The sequence below is a fragment of the Condylostylus longicornis genome, unplaced genomic scaffold (genome assembly GCF_029603195.1).
Source record: "Condylostylus longicornis isolate FDR11 unplaced genomic scaffold, ASM2960319v2 ptg000135l, whole genome shotgun sequence".
Lineage (NCBI taxonomy): Eukaryota > Metazoa > Arthropoda > Insecta > Diptera > Dolichopodidae > Condylostylus > Condylostylus longicornis.
Window position 1 is genome coordinate 9,694,264 of NW_026578103.1, and position 16,772 is coordinate 9,711,035.

The 16,772-nt window shown below is 22.9% G+C and overlaps 1 protein-coding gene across 5 annotated transcripts in view; it reads right to left on the minus strand.

Annotated features, from left to right (window-relative positions):
* LOC129615469 (embryonic polarity protein dorsal) overlaps window positions 1–16,772 on the minus strand; it is an 83,983-nt gene that overhangs the window by 22,096 nt on the left and 45,115 nt on the right. For all 5 annotated transcript variants that reach the window (XM_055530702.1, XM_055530698.1, XM_055530697.1 and 2 more), the window contains exon 2: window positions 1,086–1,217. In XM_055530702.1, the coding sequence (XP_055386677.1) occupies window positions 1,086–1,217 (132 nt within the window). The remainder of the gene's footprint in view (window positions 1–1,085; window positions 1,218–16,772) is intronic.

Below are 16,772 nucleotides of genomic sequence, written 5' to 3' on the forward strand. Positions count from 1 at the left end.
CTTTTCAAATATCAAATTCAACTTCTATGTTAGTTACCACATCAATTTCTAATAAAGTTTCTAAACTCATTAATTGCTACGCAAACATTTCGAACAGATGTTAAGTCATATGGACTTATTTCATAGCTCGTATATACGTGTAAACGATTCTATACAAAATCATTGAAAAATCTTTTGTATTTGTTTCTTTTGTTTTGTAATTTAAGTAAAGATATGACCAGAATTCACGTAAGGATATACCTATTAAAATAATAATAATGTTGTTCATTTTACAAATGAACAAATCTTAAAAGCCCCCATACAAGAATATGTAATAAGTCGAAAATGGTATATTTTGGGGGAGAGCATTTTAAAAGTACTTTTTGTTTAATTTTCCTTTAATTCTTTCTTGGCTTGAGCTTGGAATAATAGTTAGTAATTATGTCGAAATAAGTAACAAGTTGTTTTTTTAAGTACCCCAAATATTTTTAACGTAAATAATATGTTTTATGAGTTAAAACAATGGAGCTCGTTTTAAATTTACGACATTATTATATAAAAGATTTCTTTTAATAAAATTATGAGAAAACATTTTTAATGCTAAACACAGTATTTCCACAGTAGCAGAAATTTTTCGTGATCGTATCTTCTATTTTGGAAAAAATCAAGTTACAATAAATTAGAATACGTAATCCAAAATATACGAAACAGTGAAATATTCGTACAAATGAGTATGAATATTTATATACATGTACATTTAGAACTACATTAGGTATATGTAAAAATTACATATACAAATTTATATACTTGTATAACACTGTATTATCGTTTTAAAAATAGCAGTACTACTTCTCTTCTCTTACTTGCTATTTCTTATCCTTTAAATAATTTTTCGATTTTATTCAAAAACATTTCATGAATTTCATCAATATTTTATACAATGACATATTATACATTCACATATACACATGTTTAGTTATATATTATCATTCCTATTTGCTTGGTCATAAGCTTTCATTGTATATATAGGTGTACTGTATTATTTATATACATAATTATGTTTAGAATTTTATGGTATTATATATAATATTTATATTTATACTTACTGACATCACTTATATTTAATGCACTACCATCTTCATTGGTTTCTTGTTCAGATATATTTGGAGCACCACTAGTACCGGCAGCAGCAGCAACAGCAGCAGCACAAGCTCCCTCAAAATCAATATTAAAATCCCCTATATATTCGTTTACATGGTATATACGTACGTTCGGGTTATGTAAATATGGAGTAAAAAAAGAAAAAGGAAAAAAAATGAATAAAATTAATAAAATTATTTTTATTTTTTTTTTATTATATAGGGTAATTTTTTTTTGTATATAAACAATGTAAGTATATACAATTGTATAAAAAAATTAGTAATAAGTTATTAGTTTATTATTTTAAAAGTAAGAAAAGAGAAATTAAATCGAAAACCTTTAAGTACAAATAAACTTAGAACGAAGGGAAGAAACAAAAGATATTTTTAACTTTTTATTTTTTCTTTAGAATACTCGTAAAAGGTTTAGGTATTTAAAACAAACGTATACATATAAGTTAATTTGAGAATTCTGTATTAATATTATTATTATTATTAGTTTTATGTAAGGATAATAAAAATGTACAATTAATTACGTAACATTTGGGTGTCTCAAAACATGATGGGGTGTGATTTACGTCAAATTATAATTGTAAAAGGAGTACTGATACTTCTATTATATTCAAAAAAATATTAAATATTAAATAAGATTTTTAGAGTGGGTTGGGTTCTCTAGTAAAAATTCAATTTCAAATTTGAAATTATAATATAAAATCATTCAAAGAAGGTAATAACATAAATTAAATATTGGAAACTATTTAAAGGAAGCTTAAAAGTAAGAGGAGAAAATGAGAATGTTGACCGTAATAATTATTTATTTTCGTATTAAGGACTTTATAATTTGAAAATCAATAATTTTTTAATAAATATAAATTAGAACATTATTAATTACTATTGTTATTTAAAGTTAATTTTCGTATGTCCACGAAAGGCTGGGCACCACGCCTTGTTAACTCATTCACTTTTGAAACTTAATTAAAATTTAAATTCTCCCAAGTGAGATTCTCTCAAGGAGAAAAAAAAATTTTCGTATATTAAAAATTTTATGCTTCTCATTTAATTTCAGAGAAAAATGACTTACTTAAATCACAAAATTTTTACATTCGAGGACCTTATAACTTTAAAATTTTATTATTTCTTTTATTTACATACGCACTAATTTCGAATTATTTAGACAGCTACTATCCTTCTTTTTACGTAAGTTCATTGTCTTGTATGATTTTATAACATGTTAAAAAGTAATTCAATAAATTACCACTTACGTTCTTTCGTTAGTTTGGAAATTTCGTAAATTTACAAAAAACAAAAAATAAAGGGAAAACAGAATTAAATGTAAAAAATTGCATAAGTGTAGGAGTATTTTTTTTTTTCTCCATTTTCTCAAACAGCTAGGTGAAACCTTTTTGTGTTTTTTTTTCTCCCTATTCAAAAGAGAAAGCTCCTGTTGATAGGCAATCTGGGTTTTTAATGTTATGTACATGCGTCAAATAAATTTCTTCATTATTTAAAATAAAAAAAAAGTTGTTTTTTTTTTTCTCTTTTACGTATCCCTTCAAATTGTAATGCTTTTAAATGATTTCTAAAAATAGTTTTACAATAATAAATGTATGATGTCAGATAAAATTTTAATTCTTATAAAAAAAAAAAGAAAAATGCAAAACTTGAAATTGCTTTTATTTGTTGTTTACACAAAATAAATAAATCTTTAAAGTGTAATAAATCTCTTATTTCATTTTTCATGTCGAGAATAAAGGTCACAAAATATATAAATTGTACAGAATATATGTAACTGAGTTTTGGAATAAAGAGAGCGGAGATAGTCGGGAATAGGAAATATTTTTATATTTAAAGGTATTAGAAAAAAATTTCGACTGATTAAAATTCGGATCATTATTTTTTAAAAACCGTGTAAAAATCAAATATTGTCATTATAATTTTTAAACTTTTAATGAAAAAAAAAGTTCTTTACCAGAATTAACGCGGCAGCGGCTGTCACAACTATTATTAATGCATATACAATATATAAAACCTCACGAAATTTCCGCACGTCAACTGAATTTTGAATTCAATATTGAAAACCTACCGCACCGCATTAAATTAGGTATAAAGCACTAAGTTTTTTTGTTTAAATTGGTATCTTATAGTTGACAATTTCAACTATTTCATTTAATTTTTATTTTGAATCCAAAATTATGTTCAATACTTCATTTTCTTATGGTGACTTTCTCTCATCGTACAATATTTTAATTGAATGTATACGTAGAAATAAAAAGGTATGTTGAAGTTGAATAAAGAAGTATAAAAGGTGTAATTATATAACAATGTAGAATAAGGGAAGAAAAGAATAAATTTTTTTTTATTTTATTTGTATATAGAATTAAGTTTTTAATTTACTCGTAATAAGAAGGATACAAGACTTTAAACACACTTACACCTTCGTTTTATAAATGAGCTATGAATTGAATATATTTTTTTCACATGATTAATGCATGTGTGAGTGGTCCTAAATTATTTATTGTGCTTCAATAAAGACTATTTTAAGAAATATCATTTTAATGTGATCAAGCATAGTATTTTTTAATAGAAATTCTATTTGAATGTTTTACAGTTTTTTATAAAAAAAATTTTTGATTATAGCTTAGTTTTATAAGTCAGTGGTGGGAGTTTCCACATCCGATTTATTTAAAGCATAAATTTAATCTCATTATTTTGGCAACTTAAATTTGAAATAAACTTTAATTGTAAACAATAGAATTATATTAGAAGTTTCAAAAATCAAATCCATTTAAAATTTATGCTGCAATATTCAATGTGATTTTTTATTCTATACTTAAATTGTTTTTTTTTTTGAGGTCGCAATAGAACCAAACATTTTAAAAAAATTTCATAAAGTATTAAATTTTTTGAACACAATATTCAGACTCGAATTGTGTACCTTATAATAAAATTGTAAAATTTTATTTTGAGAATTAAAAATTTGGAAAAATTTAAAAAAGTTTCAAATAAACCAAAAAAAACTCATCCCCTTTAATAGAACCATCGCAAAATTTAATTCGAATCAACAGATAGGCATTTGTATCATTAGTCATCTACCATAATTTACGATCTCAACACGCAACACCAATATATAGTAAAACAAATAAAACAAAAAGCGCATTTAAAATAGGTGAACAATTTTCTTTTCTTAGAATTTCTTTTCTTTTGAAAATTTTCACAAAACAAAAAAAAAAACAAAAAAGAAATTTTGAAACATCACCACATTTTCTCAAATGATACAGGAATTCCTGCAATTTTTGGTTTGTTTGTATTTATAATATGTGTTTATATTTTGTATATATGCAAATTTGAATATTTATTAGTGCTCATTAGAGTTTTCCGCCCAATTATTTGTAAAATGACCTTGTATTAAAATAACAAAATCAGAAAAAAAAAACATAATAAAAATAAAATTTTTTTTTTTCTTTTTCGAGATTTCAAAGTCAAGAACACCCCAATTTAAAATTTATGAAATCTTTTTTTTTATTTAACCATTTTTGGTTAGATACAAAAACAAAATACGAGGAAAAAGATAAACATACAATCATTTTTAAAATTAAAAATAAAAAGAAAATTTTTTATTTACATTTTTTCTTGCTTTTTTTTTTGTTTGCAAATATGTATGTAGATCAAAATGTTTATAAATATTTTTAAAATTTTAAATTTTCATATAGCAAAAAATAAATGTAAAACACCACGACAGGAACCAAAAGAATGCGGTTAAAATGCGTGAGATTTTAAAATGTTTATAGAAAGGGAAATTGAAAGAGAAAAGGGGAAAAGACCGACGAAGGGGAAATATTAAATTGCTAGCGATTTTTTTCAAAAATATTTCCCTATTTTATTTAACAAGAAAAAAAAATGAAGAAAAATAAACGAGTATTTTTATTGTAGCAATGTTTAAATATTATTTTACATATACTACAGTGAAATTTCTAAAAAATGAACATTTAATTTGACAAAACCTAAATTCAAACCTAACTTAAGCTTAATTGTTCACTATAATTAAAGGTTTTCAATTACTTTACTACTACACAGATGAGTCAGAAGAGTATGCAAAACAATTATATTTCGAATGAATTAAAACTCGGCCCCAAACATAATTTCAAATTTTATATTGTCCAAAATTCTGTAACTTGTATACATAATTATTGTACTGGCGGAACCCTTATTTTCTGCTATTTAATATTAAATATAATTAAAGTTAAGCTGTTTTTAACTAATAACTTATGATTTAATCTATTAAAATATTTTATCAAATCTAGTATGTGTACTTAAATTTCTACTTTAGTTTGTAAATGTAAAATATTGTTAAGTGAACCCAATTAAAGAATTTCTGCATAGGTGATCATTTGAGTTGGGCGGAATATCATATTTTTAGCACTTGGAAATAGAAATTTTCAATATCCATTTTTGAAATTCAAAATTGAATTTGGAATATGGAAAAAGTAAGTCGCTTTCGTTACATCACATGTTTTTTAAATCGAATGCTTATTGTGTACGGCAAATATATGTAGATATTAACATGGGAGATCATATATATATATTTTTTTAATTTGAACACCTGCAGGTTATATACATTTACACACATACATTGTTATAATTAAAATGAAAAACGTGTAAATGATTTTGGTTCGAAAAATTCTTAAAAATTGCCCAGGAATTCGTAGAAATCGAAAACGAATCATTTTAAGAAAATTCTTTTTTATTTTTGTATTTTTTTTTTAATTTTTTGGCAAAGAAGAAAAATTCTTGTTTTCAATTTTTTCTTTTTAATTTTTTTTTTTGTTTATTTTTTTTTAAACTTTCACTTTCATTCATGAAAAGAGCAATAAATTTCAATTAATTTTCATCATGTTATTATTTTTAATTTTTTTTTTTCTTAAATAAAATTTAAATGCACGTTAATGTACATAAAATGTTTTATTTGAAATTTTTAATATTTTCCATTAAAATTCTAGGAAACTGATTAATAATCGTTTAAATTTCGAATAGAATATTTATAAATTTAATTTTTTTGAAAAAATTTTTTGTGTAATAAATTTAGAAAATTCAAGATTAAATCGATTTCATAATTTACAAGCTAAATAAAATGACAAAATAATTTGGCATCTCTTAATCATTGAGCATTTTCAACAAAATGTTGAATTATTGTATAGCAATTTGTACAAGGAAATTATGGATGTAAAAAGGTAATACTTTTGATTATTAACTATAATAGGATAATTCTTCGGCTAGACTTTAAATCTAGTTTATAGTTAAACGATTTACAGTTGAATATAATCGTGTTTCACATCTTATTGGAGGAAATTCTTTGTGCCTATGAGATGTTAGTGTTTTAGAGTATTCAATTTCACGATTCTCGCAAAAGATTTTCATTTATGTATTTGATGCCATTTTACGCTAATATTGACAATGTGTTCATATTAGGGATGCCTTATAATATTGAGTATGCAAGACGACTCACAAATTATAATATTTTTTTTTTCATTGCAGTAATTATTGTTAAAAAGATTTGTAGTTAAGCCTTTCAAATAATATGAGGAATTAGAGAGTTTACATATAAACGAATTAATCTATGCGTATAAAATATTTTAGCTAAAAAAATTCGTGTTGTAATTAAGAGTGTTTTACGCAAACAATTTAGTAAGACTTGTATTACTAAAAATAAAATTCTATTATAGCCTTTAAAGGCAGAACGTAATTCGTTTTTAAGGGTCCAGAAAATGTATTAACTTTTGAAATCCGCATTTTTATGAAAATTAGCTTAGAAAATTGTTCAAAGTGACCAATCGCGTTTTTATTAATAACAGAATTTTATGAATTTCAAATTTCATTTTAATTGGTTAATGTTTGGTTATACTATGCTAAAATTGATCAAAAAACTTCACAAGTAGAAATTATTTATTAGAGGTTTTCTGTTTGTTCTAGACTAAAGTGGACAGAATATCACTACAATTTCTTGAAATTCAAAACAAATATCGAAAAAAAAAATTAGAAATGCATTCGTTTTCTAAGATCTATATCATATGTTATAATTCCTAAAAATAGATAATACTAGAATACCAGAGGATGGAAGATATTAAAAGAATAAATAAAAATAATATTAAAAACCAAAATTATATTGTGTCATGAACTCTCATATATCCTTTTCGAAATGTACATAAAAATGTGTGAAACAATGTGTACAATTTGTTGAATGTCAATTTGATCGATTTATTTTTCTTCTAAGAATCAAAACTTTTATTGAATTTATTCTAAGAAAACATTGATTTTTTTTTCTTCATTTTCCCTTTAGAACTATATTTTGTCTTTTTAGCACTTTTGTTTCTTATTTGTTTTTATATTTTTAGCCCATTATATATTTGGTTAATATGGTAATAATTTTTAATCATATTATTATAATTTTTATCAACTTAAATTAGACTACCTTGAATTTCACAAGTATATGATTAAATTTTCACGTGCGCATACGTAAAAGAACTGAATCCATAATGTAGTTACAAATTTTTATTTTTGGATATTGTAAAATTGTGGGATTTTGTGTAAAATGCTTACTACGAAAATCAAATTTATTGTATAGTAAAATATGTAGAGCAAAGTGATTTTTCTATTTTTAAAGTGGAAAACATTTATACTCATGTGGAATAAAAAAGCGTGTATTATATAGTAAAAAATTTGTTTGGGAAATACCGAAAAAGAAAACTAATAATAATAATAATAAAAAATTGTAGTAAAAAGAAAATTAAAAGAAAATGGCGCGAAATGATATATTAGTTTGGAAAATGATATGAAAATCAAATGATTATAGTTAAAAATATTTCTTGAGAAAAGTATTTTTTTGCCTTGAGAAACCTTTTATACAATAAAGAAATTAGGAATGTAATACTTTCTAAAAGTATGTTAATAAAATAGTTTCTAAAATTTAGAGTACGAATTGAGTAGAATTCTTAAAAATATAATGTATATACTTTTCTGGCATTGAAACCGGTGAAATAATTGATTTCAGATGCATTCCGTTGAAAACCGATGAAAACCGATGAAAGTAACTTTGAAATCGGAAAATTAATATTAAGGTAATTCACTTCCTCCACTGTGTTGGTATTTGTTATATTACTTCTTATCAATTATAGCAATTTACAATCGAAATGGCATGACAATAATGAAAGAGTGATTGATTCCGCTAAAATGCATATTTAAAATAAATACTTAAAGTACAATTAAAAATTAAATATAAAATTGCATAACTTTGGGTGCAATTTTGAATTATTTAGGTAATGGTAGTACATGAATAAAAAATATTTTTTTTTTAAATTATTTTCATGGTAATTAAATTTTCGATTAAAATTTTGAGATTTAGTTAGAAATTTGCAATTAAAGGCTGTGATCGTACACATTCTTTATTTAAAAGTGATTAAGAAATTCAAGTATGTGTGCTTACACTATTAAAATTTTTTATTAAAATCATTCAACATTTTTTTTTAATTTTTGAAATGATCATTAAACTCAAACAAGAATTTTTAATATTTTTTTGAATTTCTGATTTTTTTTAAAGGCAGAATGACGCATTTACTTGAAATGTTAAGTAGAATCAGGAATTCTCACGCCCAATTAAATTAAAAAAAAATAGTTTTTGATTTATAAATGTTTTTTTCATTTTGTTTTTTTCTTTAGAAAAAGGAATGGGTATTATGTCCATTTTTATTATAAAAATTATACTTTTATTTAGTCTACTGTTACCATAAGATCTCACATATAAGCAGTTGTATTAAATAACCTGATTTACATAAATTATACAAAAATCTGTTTAAACAATTTACCCAAGTTCATTCATCATTGTATTTAACTGTTATTTTAACAATTAAATATGTTAAGGATTTATAAAGAGAATTCGAAATTTTAAACAAATTTCTTCCACATACACACATTTATATAATCTAAAAAAAAATTATTTTGCTTACCTACCATTTTTGTTTAAATTGTGTAATTACAAAAATACTAAAAAAAAGCTTTGGTTCATGACTCATTTTATATGAGGCGGTACAATGTTGGTTGTGTTTGCGTCAAAAAAAAAAAATATTAATTTAATAAAATATTTTTTCCATGTGCGTCAAACTTCTTTTTAACTACCATTTTTTTTTCGTTTTTAGTCAATCATTTTTATAACTTTTATTTTGGTATTGACGAAATTAAATGATGAAATTTGAAAATTTCGAAATTTTGTTTTTTTTTTTAAATTTAACAATTTTATTTTGTTGTTTTTTTGAAATTCTTTTCAACGTCTATTGAATATTGAAGATGTTAAGAATAATTTTTTTTTTTGGAGAATGAATGAAGTGTTATTGGTTTTGATTTTGTGTTTTTTTAATTGTAAAATTAATTGGGCATGTAAGTGTTATTAGAGCTAATAATTTTAAAATTACTGGCTAGATTTGAATTCAACTTCCAGCCAGTTTAACCTTTTATTCTTACTTTTGCATAATTTAAAATTTTGAATTTTTTCTCTTCTTCCAGCTTGTTTCAATTTTTTGTAAAATCTTTAATGAAATAACAACAAAATTATTTTGAAGAATACACTCTAAATTATTTTTATATTCAGCATATTTTCAATCAATTATTGGGTGCTGCTTCTGAATATACAATGACAGAGCTCTTCTCATTTTACAAAAACGGTATATGACGGAAAGGGGTGTAATTACTTGTTCATAATTTCGAATGGCAAGCAATTTCAATGCTGTCAGTGAAAATATGAATAAAAAATGCGAAAGTATTAATGAAAAGTAATTTTTGGAAAATATTCTCTAAATTTTTTTAATCTAGTTTTAAGAATTTCCAATTAATGAACAATACTTTACTAAAAAAAATTAAAGAAATTAATTTTAATCATATTTTGAATGAGCTTTTAATTTTGCTCTTATTTTAAGAATTTAAGCACGCAGTACAACAAATTTTAAAATGCGATGTTTTTCATACAAAATTTCTTCTAGAATTTTCTTATATTCCTGAAGTGTCTAATTTAAAATTTCGGAAAATCCCGTGGTGTTCACAATATTATATCATATTGTATTATGTGTTCTTTTGTCACAATTATAAAAATAATACACAAAAATAAAAATGAAAATTGTATCAATCAGAAAATTTTAAAGTGGCGTCTTCATTCTACCATTCCTTTAAAAAAATTTTTCATATTAAACTCGTATACCATAATCACCCACAAAAACGAAAACAAAAATCATTTCTACTTTTTGGCAAAAATTTTAATAGTATGTACATATAACTAAAATAATCTATAAATATATAGTAGAAATGAAAATTATAAGGTAATTAACCTCCTGAACAAGAAAGAGATAGAAAAAAAAAGAAAATTATAAGAGAAAATTTTTTGTTTTTTCCTTAAACATTTTCCTGTTTTTGTTTTTCATTTTTGTTTTTAAATTTTTGATTCAATTTAAATTTTTTTCTTTTTTGAAAAATGAGCAACAATAATAATGAATAAATAATTTTTACTGTGCCCCCAATCATCTCATTGATATTTTTATAAGAATATTGAAGCACGCGAATTGTATGTGATTACAAAAATAAAAATTTCAAGATGTTTTTAATTTAAACGAAAGATTTTGTCACCACTTTTCTAAGAAATGATTCTAAAAAAAAACAAAAAGAAATTTATGAGATTAAAAACAAAAATATCCAAAATTTTAAGACAACAAATTTTTATTTTTTTATTTTCGTTTCATTTTACTAGCATGCAAGTTGATGTTTTAATATGGGCACAAAATAGTGCTAAAATTAATTTGTTGATATTCAAAATTTTCAATTTTATATTGCGTTTTTAAATTTTAATGCTTTTAATTGACATTTCTTCATTCAAAAATAATAATTTTCAATGCCATGACAGTAATTATATTTGGTTGAAAATTTTAGTGGTTTTGTTATGATTTATTTGCGATTTCTATGTTTAGCGTGGTTTGTCACTTTATCTATATGATGAAGATAAGGTAGGTGTGATAAAATTGAAAATTTTCGGCTTCAGGCTCAATAAGATTGCAGGTAACTTTTTGAAATATTAGACTTAATTTTCTTAAAGTAAAGCGTTAGTTAGTCATGAAAATTATTCTGGTCTGGGGGTATTAATCTTTTTTTTTTTATGTGAAGCTCTACAAAATCTACATATGTATATATTATTCTTTAGGATACTAATGATTTAGAAAATTAATGCATCTTAAATTCTTCTTACTACCGTATTTTTAAATTAAACACATTAAATAGATTTGCCACGAATTCGTACATATGTTAAATTTTAAAATTGATTAAATTTTAACATTTTAGTTATAGTACAAGTTTGTAATTTACGATCAAGTTTCGTTTACCACTTTATTTCTTTACTTTAAAACGCACCAAAGATAATTACGCAACAATGATTTTAAAATGATAACAAACAACAAAGCAAGGAGAACACAACAACTTCACCGTGAAAACTATTTTTTATTAAGAATTTTCAAGATTGTTAAAAAAAATAGAAAGAAAAACAATTACAAAAATTGCATTATGAGAAATTTATAATTTTGTTTGCTCTCATTTTATGGAAGAAAGTAAGAGAGTGATAGTGGAAAAGGGATTTTAATCACTTTTATATAATTGTAAGAATAAGTTATTCACACACAACTTACATTTACCAATCATAACATTATTTTATCATAAAATTTTACGATATTAAAGAATTGTTGTTGAACAAATTAATATTTTCTTTTTAAATAAAAATTTCCACAACTTTATGAAACACCATTAATTTTTTCCAATTTAAATGTATTGGTAAAGAATTTCATCATAGAGCTATGTATCTAGAGAGTATTGGTTCGTATTTAAGCAATTACAATTAAAATGTTCAATTTGTATTTTAATTGTTTTCACTAATTTACTTTCTAGTTACTAAATTAAAATTTCAAATTTATTAGTAAAAATAAATTTCAAGAAATTTTGCATATTTTTTCATGATTTTTGTTTATTTAAATTTTTTCCAGTTTTTTTTTTTCCGATATTAAATTCAATTTAAATTTAAAATTATAATAAAATTTTAATTTATTTTGGATTAAATCCAAAAAATAAAAAAAAAAAGAGAACAAAATGTGTAAATTATTAGAAAATTTTATGGTATGTGCCGTGCCGTTGTTCTGTTTAAATTTTGTTTTTGAAAAAAAGTCAATAAAATTTGAGTTCTGGTTCATTTTCATTTATAGCACAATACCACAATGAGGTTTTTACAAAAATAAATAAGTAATCTAAATAAATAAAACATTAGAAACATTTTTATTATATGATCATTTATTGAAAATATCGAATGTATTGAATAATATAGTTTCTGTTCGTATATTTTTTTTTCCAAAATTTGGTTTAAAATATCTTGATCTTTGGAAATGGTTAAAAATTAGTTAAAATGTTAGATCAAATATCGTAACTTGTTATATTTTAAAATTTTTTTACTTTAACCTTAAATTTTCTTCAAATTATTTAATGATGCTTTGTTAATAATTAGTCTATTTGTAAAAGAATTGAATTTAAAGATCAAATTTTGTGCATCGAACTTTCGAATAGAATTTCGGACTACGACTTTTCGCACTATTTCAAACCAATTTTTAAATTGAAAATTTATTTTATATTTTACTACAGATCCAATTAATTTTTTCTCATCTAAATTTTAATTTAATTTATTAAAAGGCGAATTAATTTAAGGGGGATCGAACGCATCATATGAAGAAAATTTATATTTACTTCGAAAGTAACTCAGTATTTTTAATATTTACGATGCAAAGGCGTAAGTAGTATTTGGACTTCTTGAAAATTTCAATTAAACATTGCTAATTCTTGAAAATTTCAATTAAACATTGCTAATTCTTAATTAGCAATTAATACAAAAATGTAAGGAAATTGGAATGTTATAAATTTTAATAAAAAAAAACAATGTACAGCTATATATAAAATAGTTAAAAATGAAATTAAAAAATAATGTAAACAATAAAAAAAATATTTAAATTTTTTTTTTCCACAATTTTAATTGAAAACAACATAGACCAAATCAAAATATTTAGAATTACAAAATATGCACATAAAGTTCTGATTTTTTTGTTTTCTTAAATTTCGCGGATAAAAAAAATTATACCTAGTAGTTGAATTAAAATTTTTTTATTACATTATAAACAAATGAATATGAAAATTGTTTGACTAATTTGGGACTGAATGATCGTATTTTGAAAAAAAGAGAAGAAAAATAAACCAGATGGTTCATTTATTTAGTGTTTCTACAAGATCATTTAAATTAAATTTTATTTCATACACACGAAGGTTTTCATTTTTGAAAATTGTACTCGTATTAACGATTTTGTTTAAAAGATAAAATAAATATTTTGTTGGATAATTGAAAACAATTTTTTTTCAAATGTCATGAATTATAAATTTAAAAACAAAAAGAATTTTCTTTTAAATTGCGTATTCCCTAACTACGTTAGTCTAAATTCACCGTTCGTATTTACTTTTGTCAGTACATTAACAAGACACCACACTAATGGTAAAATTATTGCAGTATTATACCTTTATAGTTTAATTGATTTGCGTTATTATACATAATAAAAAGGACATGAACCGCTCAGATTAAAACTGAGCGGCCAATTTACAATTTTTGTAATTAAAATTGCTTTTTACAACATACTAGTTAATCGTAATGCATTTTGGAAAGTGCTTTGAAAGTAAAATTCATACTATTCAATTAAATACTGTCCATGCAATTGAATCAACTTGATAGATGTTGCTACCCTTAATTATTTAACTGCTTCAATAATATGAATTAATGAATTACGATATTGTATGAATTAATCAATTTAATTAGAAATTATTGTTTTGAATTGCCATTTTTAGCACATTAATTGAACTTTATTGTACTTTTGTTAAAAAGTATGAGTGTTGACAGCATTATCGTAAATTATATTATTTTATCGTAAATATTTTTTAAATTTTAAAAAATGTTACATAATTTTAGGAAAATCCCTTTATAACAATTTGTCAATAAATTGTACATCAAAAATTTTATATTACACAAAAAATTATTTTTAAATATGAAATTTTCAAGTTAAATTTCTTTTAACCTTTCTTTTATTACTTTATGTTATATACGATTGCGTTCATTACAGTTAAAGTATAATGGTTATCAATTATTAATTATTTATTGAATTTTTATATAAAGTAGTTATTTTTAAATTTTTGGAAATATGGTTTGGAGGGAAAAACAAAAATTTCGAATCTATTTTTAGAAATTATTATAAAAATTTTCATTTGAATTGAATTCGATATGGTATATACCAAAATAAGTATGTATCTTTGGGTGTACGGTTTGAGTTAAATCAATTTGATTTAAAGAGAATATTAATATCGATAAAATATCGATAATGGAGAATGAGGGGGAAGCAAGCATTCTGCTTTTTTATAATTTTTTTTTTATGTTTTGTGTTTTAATTTTAGCCCTTAAAATTTCTTTGTTGTACAGTTGACTAATTTTTAAAATGATAAAAATAAATTATTAATTTTGTTTTTTTGTTTTTCTTCTCTGTTTTCTACACTGTATAGTTTGGACACTATGGGCTTATAGTCATATACTGCGCACATATAATTTCACACATAAAATCTCATGACTATCAGGCGATTTTAAGGATATTTAGTATATAGTGTTTGAAACTTGTAGTGCAGGTCCCATACAGTAAACGTGAACAACTCCTAAAAGATTGCTTAAGTAACTATGTAATTATGAAAATGTACTATATGTTTATAATAATTTCAGTGCAGACGTTTCCATATTAGTCTTTCCAACAAATGCTATCCGATCAATTGAACTTGAATATTTAAAAGATGTTTTAAATTTATTGAATTTATATAACAACTTTTTCCACTTCGTTATACTGTTGAACTTTATTTAAAATTCATAATAATATGTCACAAAAAATAACTATGTATTTATATTGGTTTCCGTCATTTAAATTACCAAAGAAATGATAAATTTAGATACTTAATTGATTCAAAAATTATAAATTTCGATATAAAGCACCTATTAATATTATATTGTATATACTGACGTTTCAAATATTATTAGTATCGATTTTTATATTTCTATAATTGATTGACGTAAGAGCGGCTAAAGAAATCGAAATAACCATCCAAAGAAGGAAGAAAAATTAAATCAAAATTTATGTTATCATTAATAATATTCATGAGATCTATCTTTGTAGACTTCGATTTAGAACAATAAATTGTTGGCAATGTGAGGGCCCTTTCAATAAATATTTAAAAATATAAAAGAAATGTTTCTTGAGCAAGTTCTACTTCAGAGAAAAAATTTATATTTACGGTATATTACACCACAGCTGCAAGATTGCAGCAGCATTCATTGAAATTGTTTAAATAATTAATTTTAATGTCTGAACACTCAAAGTATACATTGCAGTATACATACTTCATAAATTATAACACCGACTAATAATATTTTGTACAACGTATCTCTAGTAAATCTAAAATTTCAAACTAAAAATGAAATTTATAATAAGTCATTCAATTCCTACACCAACTCATATGTCATATTAAAATTATGAAAGTTTTTTTGAGCGAATTTTTTAGTTTATTGACACAAAAGCACTTTTAACAGACAGAGTGGCGTGAACCCATAATAAAGTTTTTTGTTTACATTCACAACATATAGCTATCAAGGTATTCATAAAAAGAAAAACTGAAAACAAAAACCTAATGAAATCTCCATAAAAAATTTTGTTTAATTTATTTCCGATCCAGAACAGATTTTGTGATTTCTTTTTTATTTGTATAAAAAAAACAAACTTTTAATTTTTATAAAACTACCATTGAGTTACGTGCATGATATGCGAAAAAAACAAAGAAATATATTTATGTGTGTGTAGGTGTACAAGTGTGAATTATTATTGTTCTTGATTTCATTTGTAATGTCAATTGGAAGGTTAAACAATCTGTTAGAATTCTTTTTGATTTTATAAAAATTTACAATCAAAATAAAAGAATATGAAGAAAAACAAAACCAAATTGGTTTATAATCACTTTCGTTCTGTTTGAATTTTACAGATGGAACACACACTTTTCGTTTCAATTGTGTAGCTTTATTAAGTATGTACTCGTATATGTTTATTTATTAGTATCAAGTTTATTAGTATCAAGTGCACTAAAATGAATAAAGGTGTGTTCTTAGGAGTTAATTGATTTGAAAACGCGATACAAAACTTTCAATTGAAATATTGAAAACTAATTGAGAATGGCAAAATTTTTGAATAGAATTTTATGTCAAATTTTAATTTTTATGTCAAATTTCGATTTTTATGTCAAATTTTTAATTTAATATCCGATTTTATACAATTATTAGGAATAATAATTGTATACATGAATTATTTAAAAATTGATTTTAATTTTCTAATGATTTAATAATTATTTTATCGTCTTTATTTTTAAAATTTTATCATTTTAAAAATACATTTTTTATACATATATGATATTGACATTACATTGATTAGGAATATTAAAGATGAATTTATTGTTTTTGTTACATACACTAAAGTA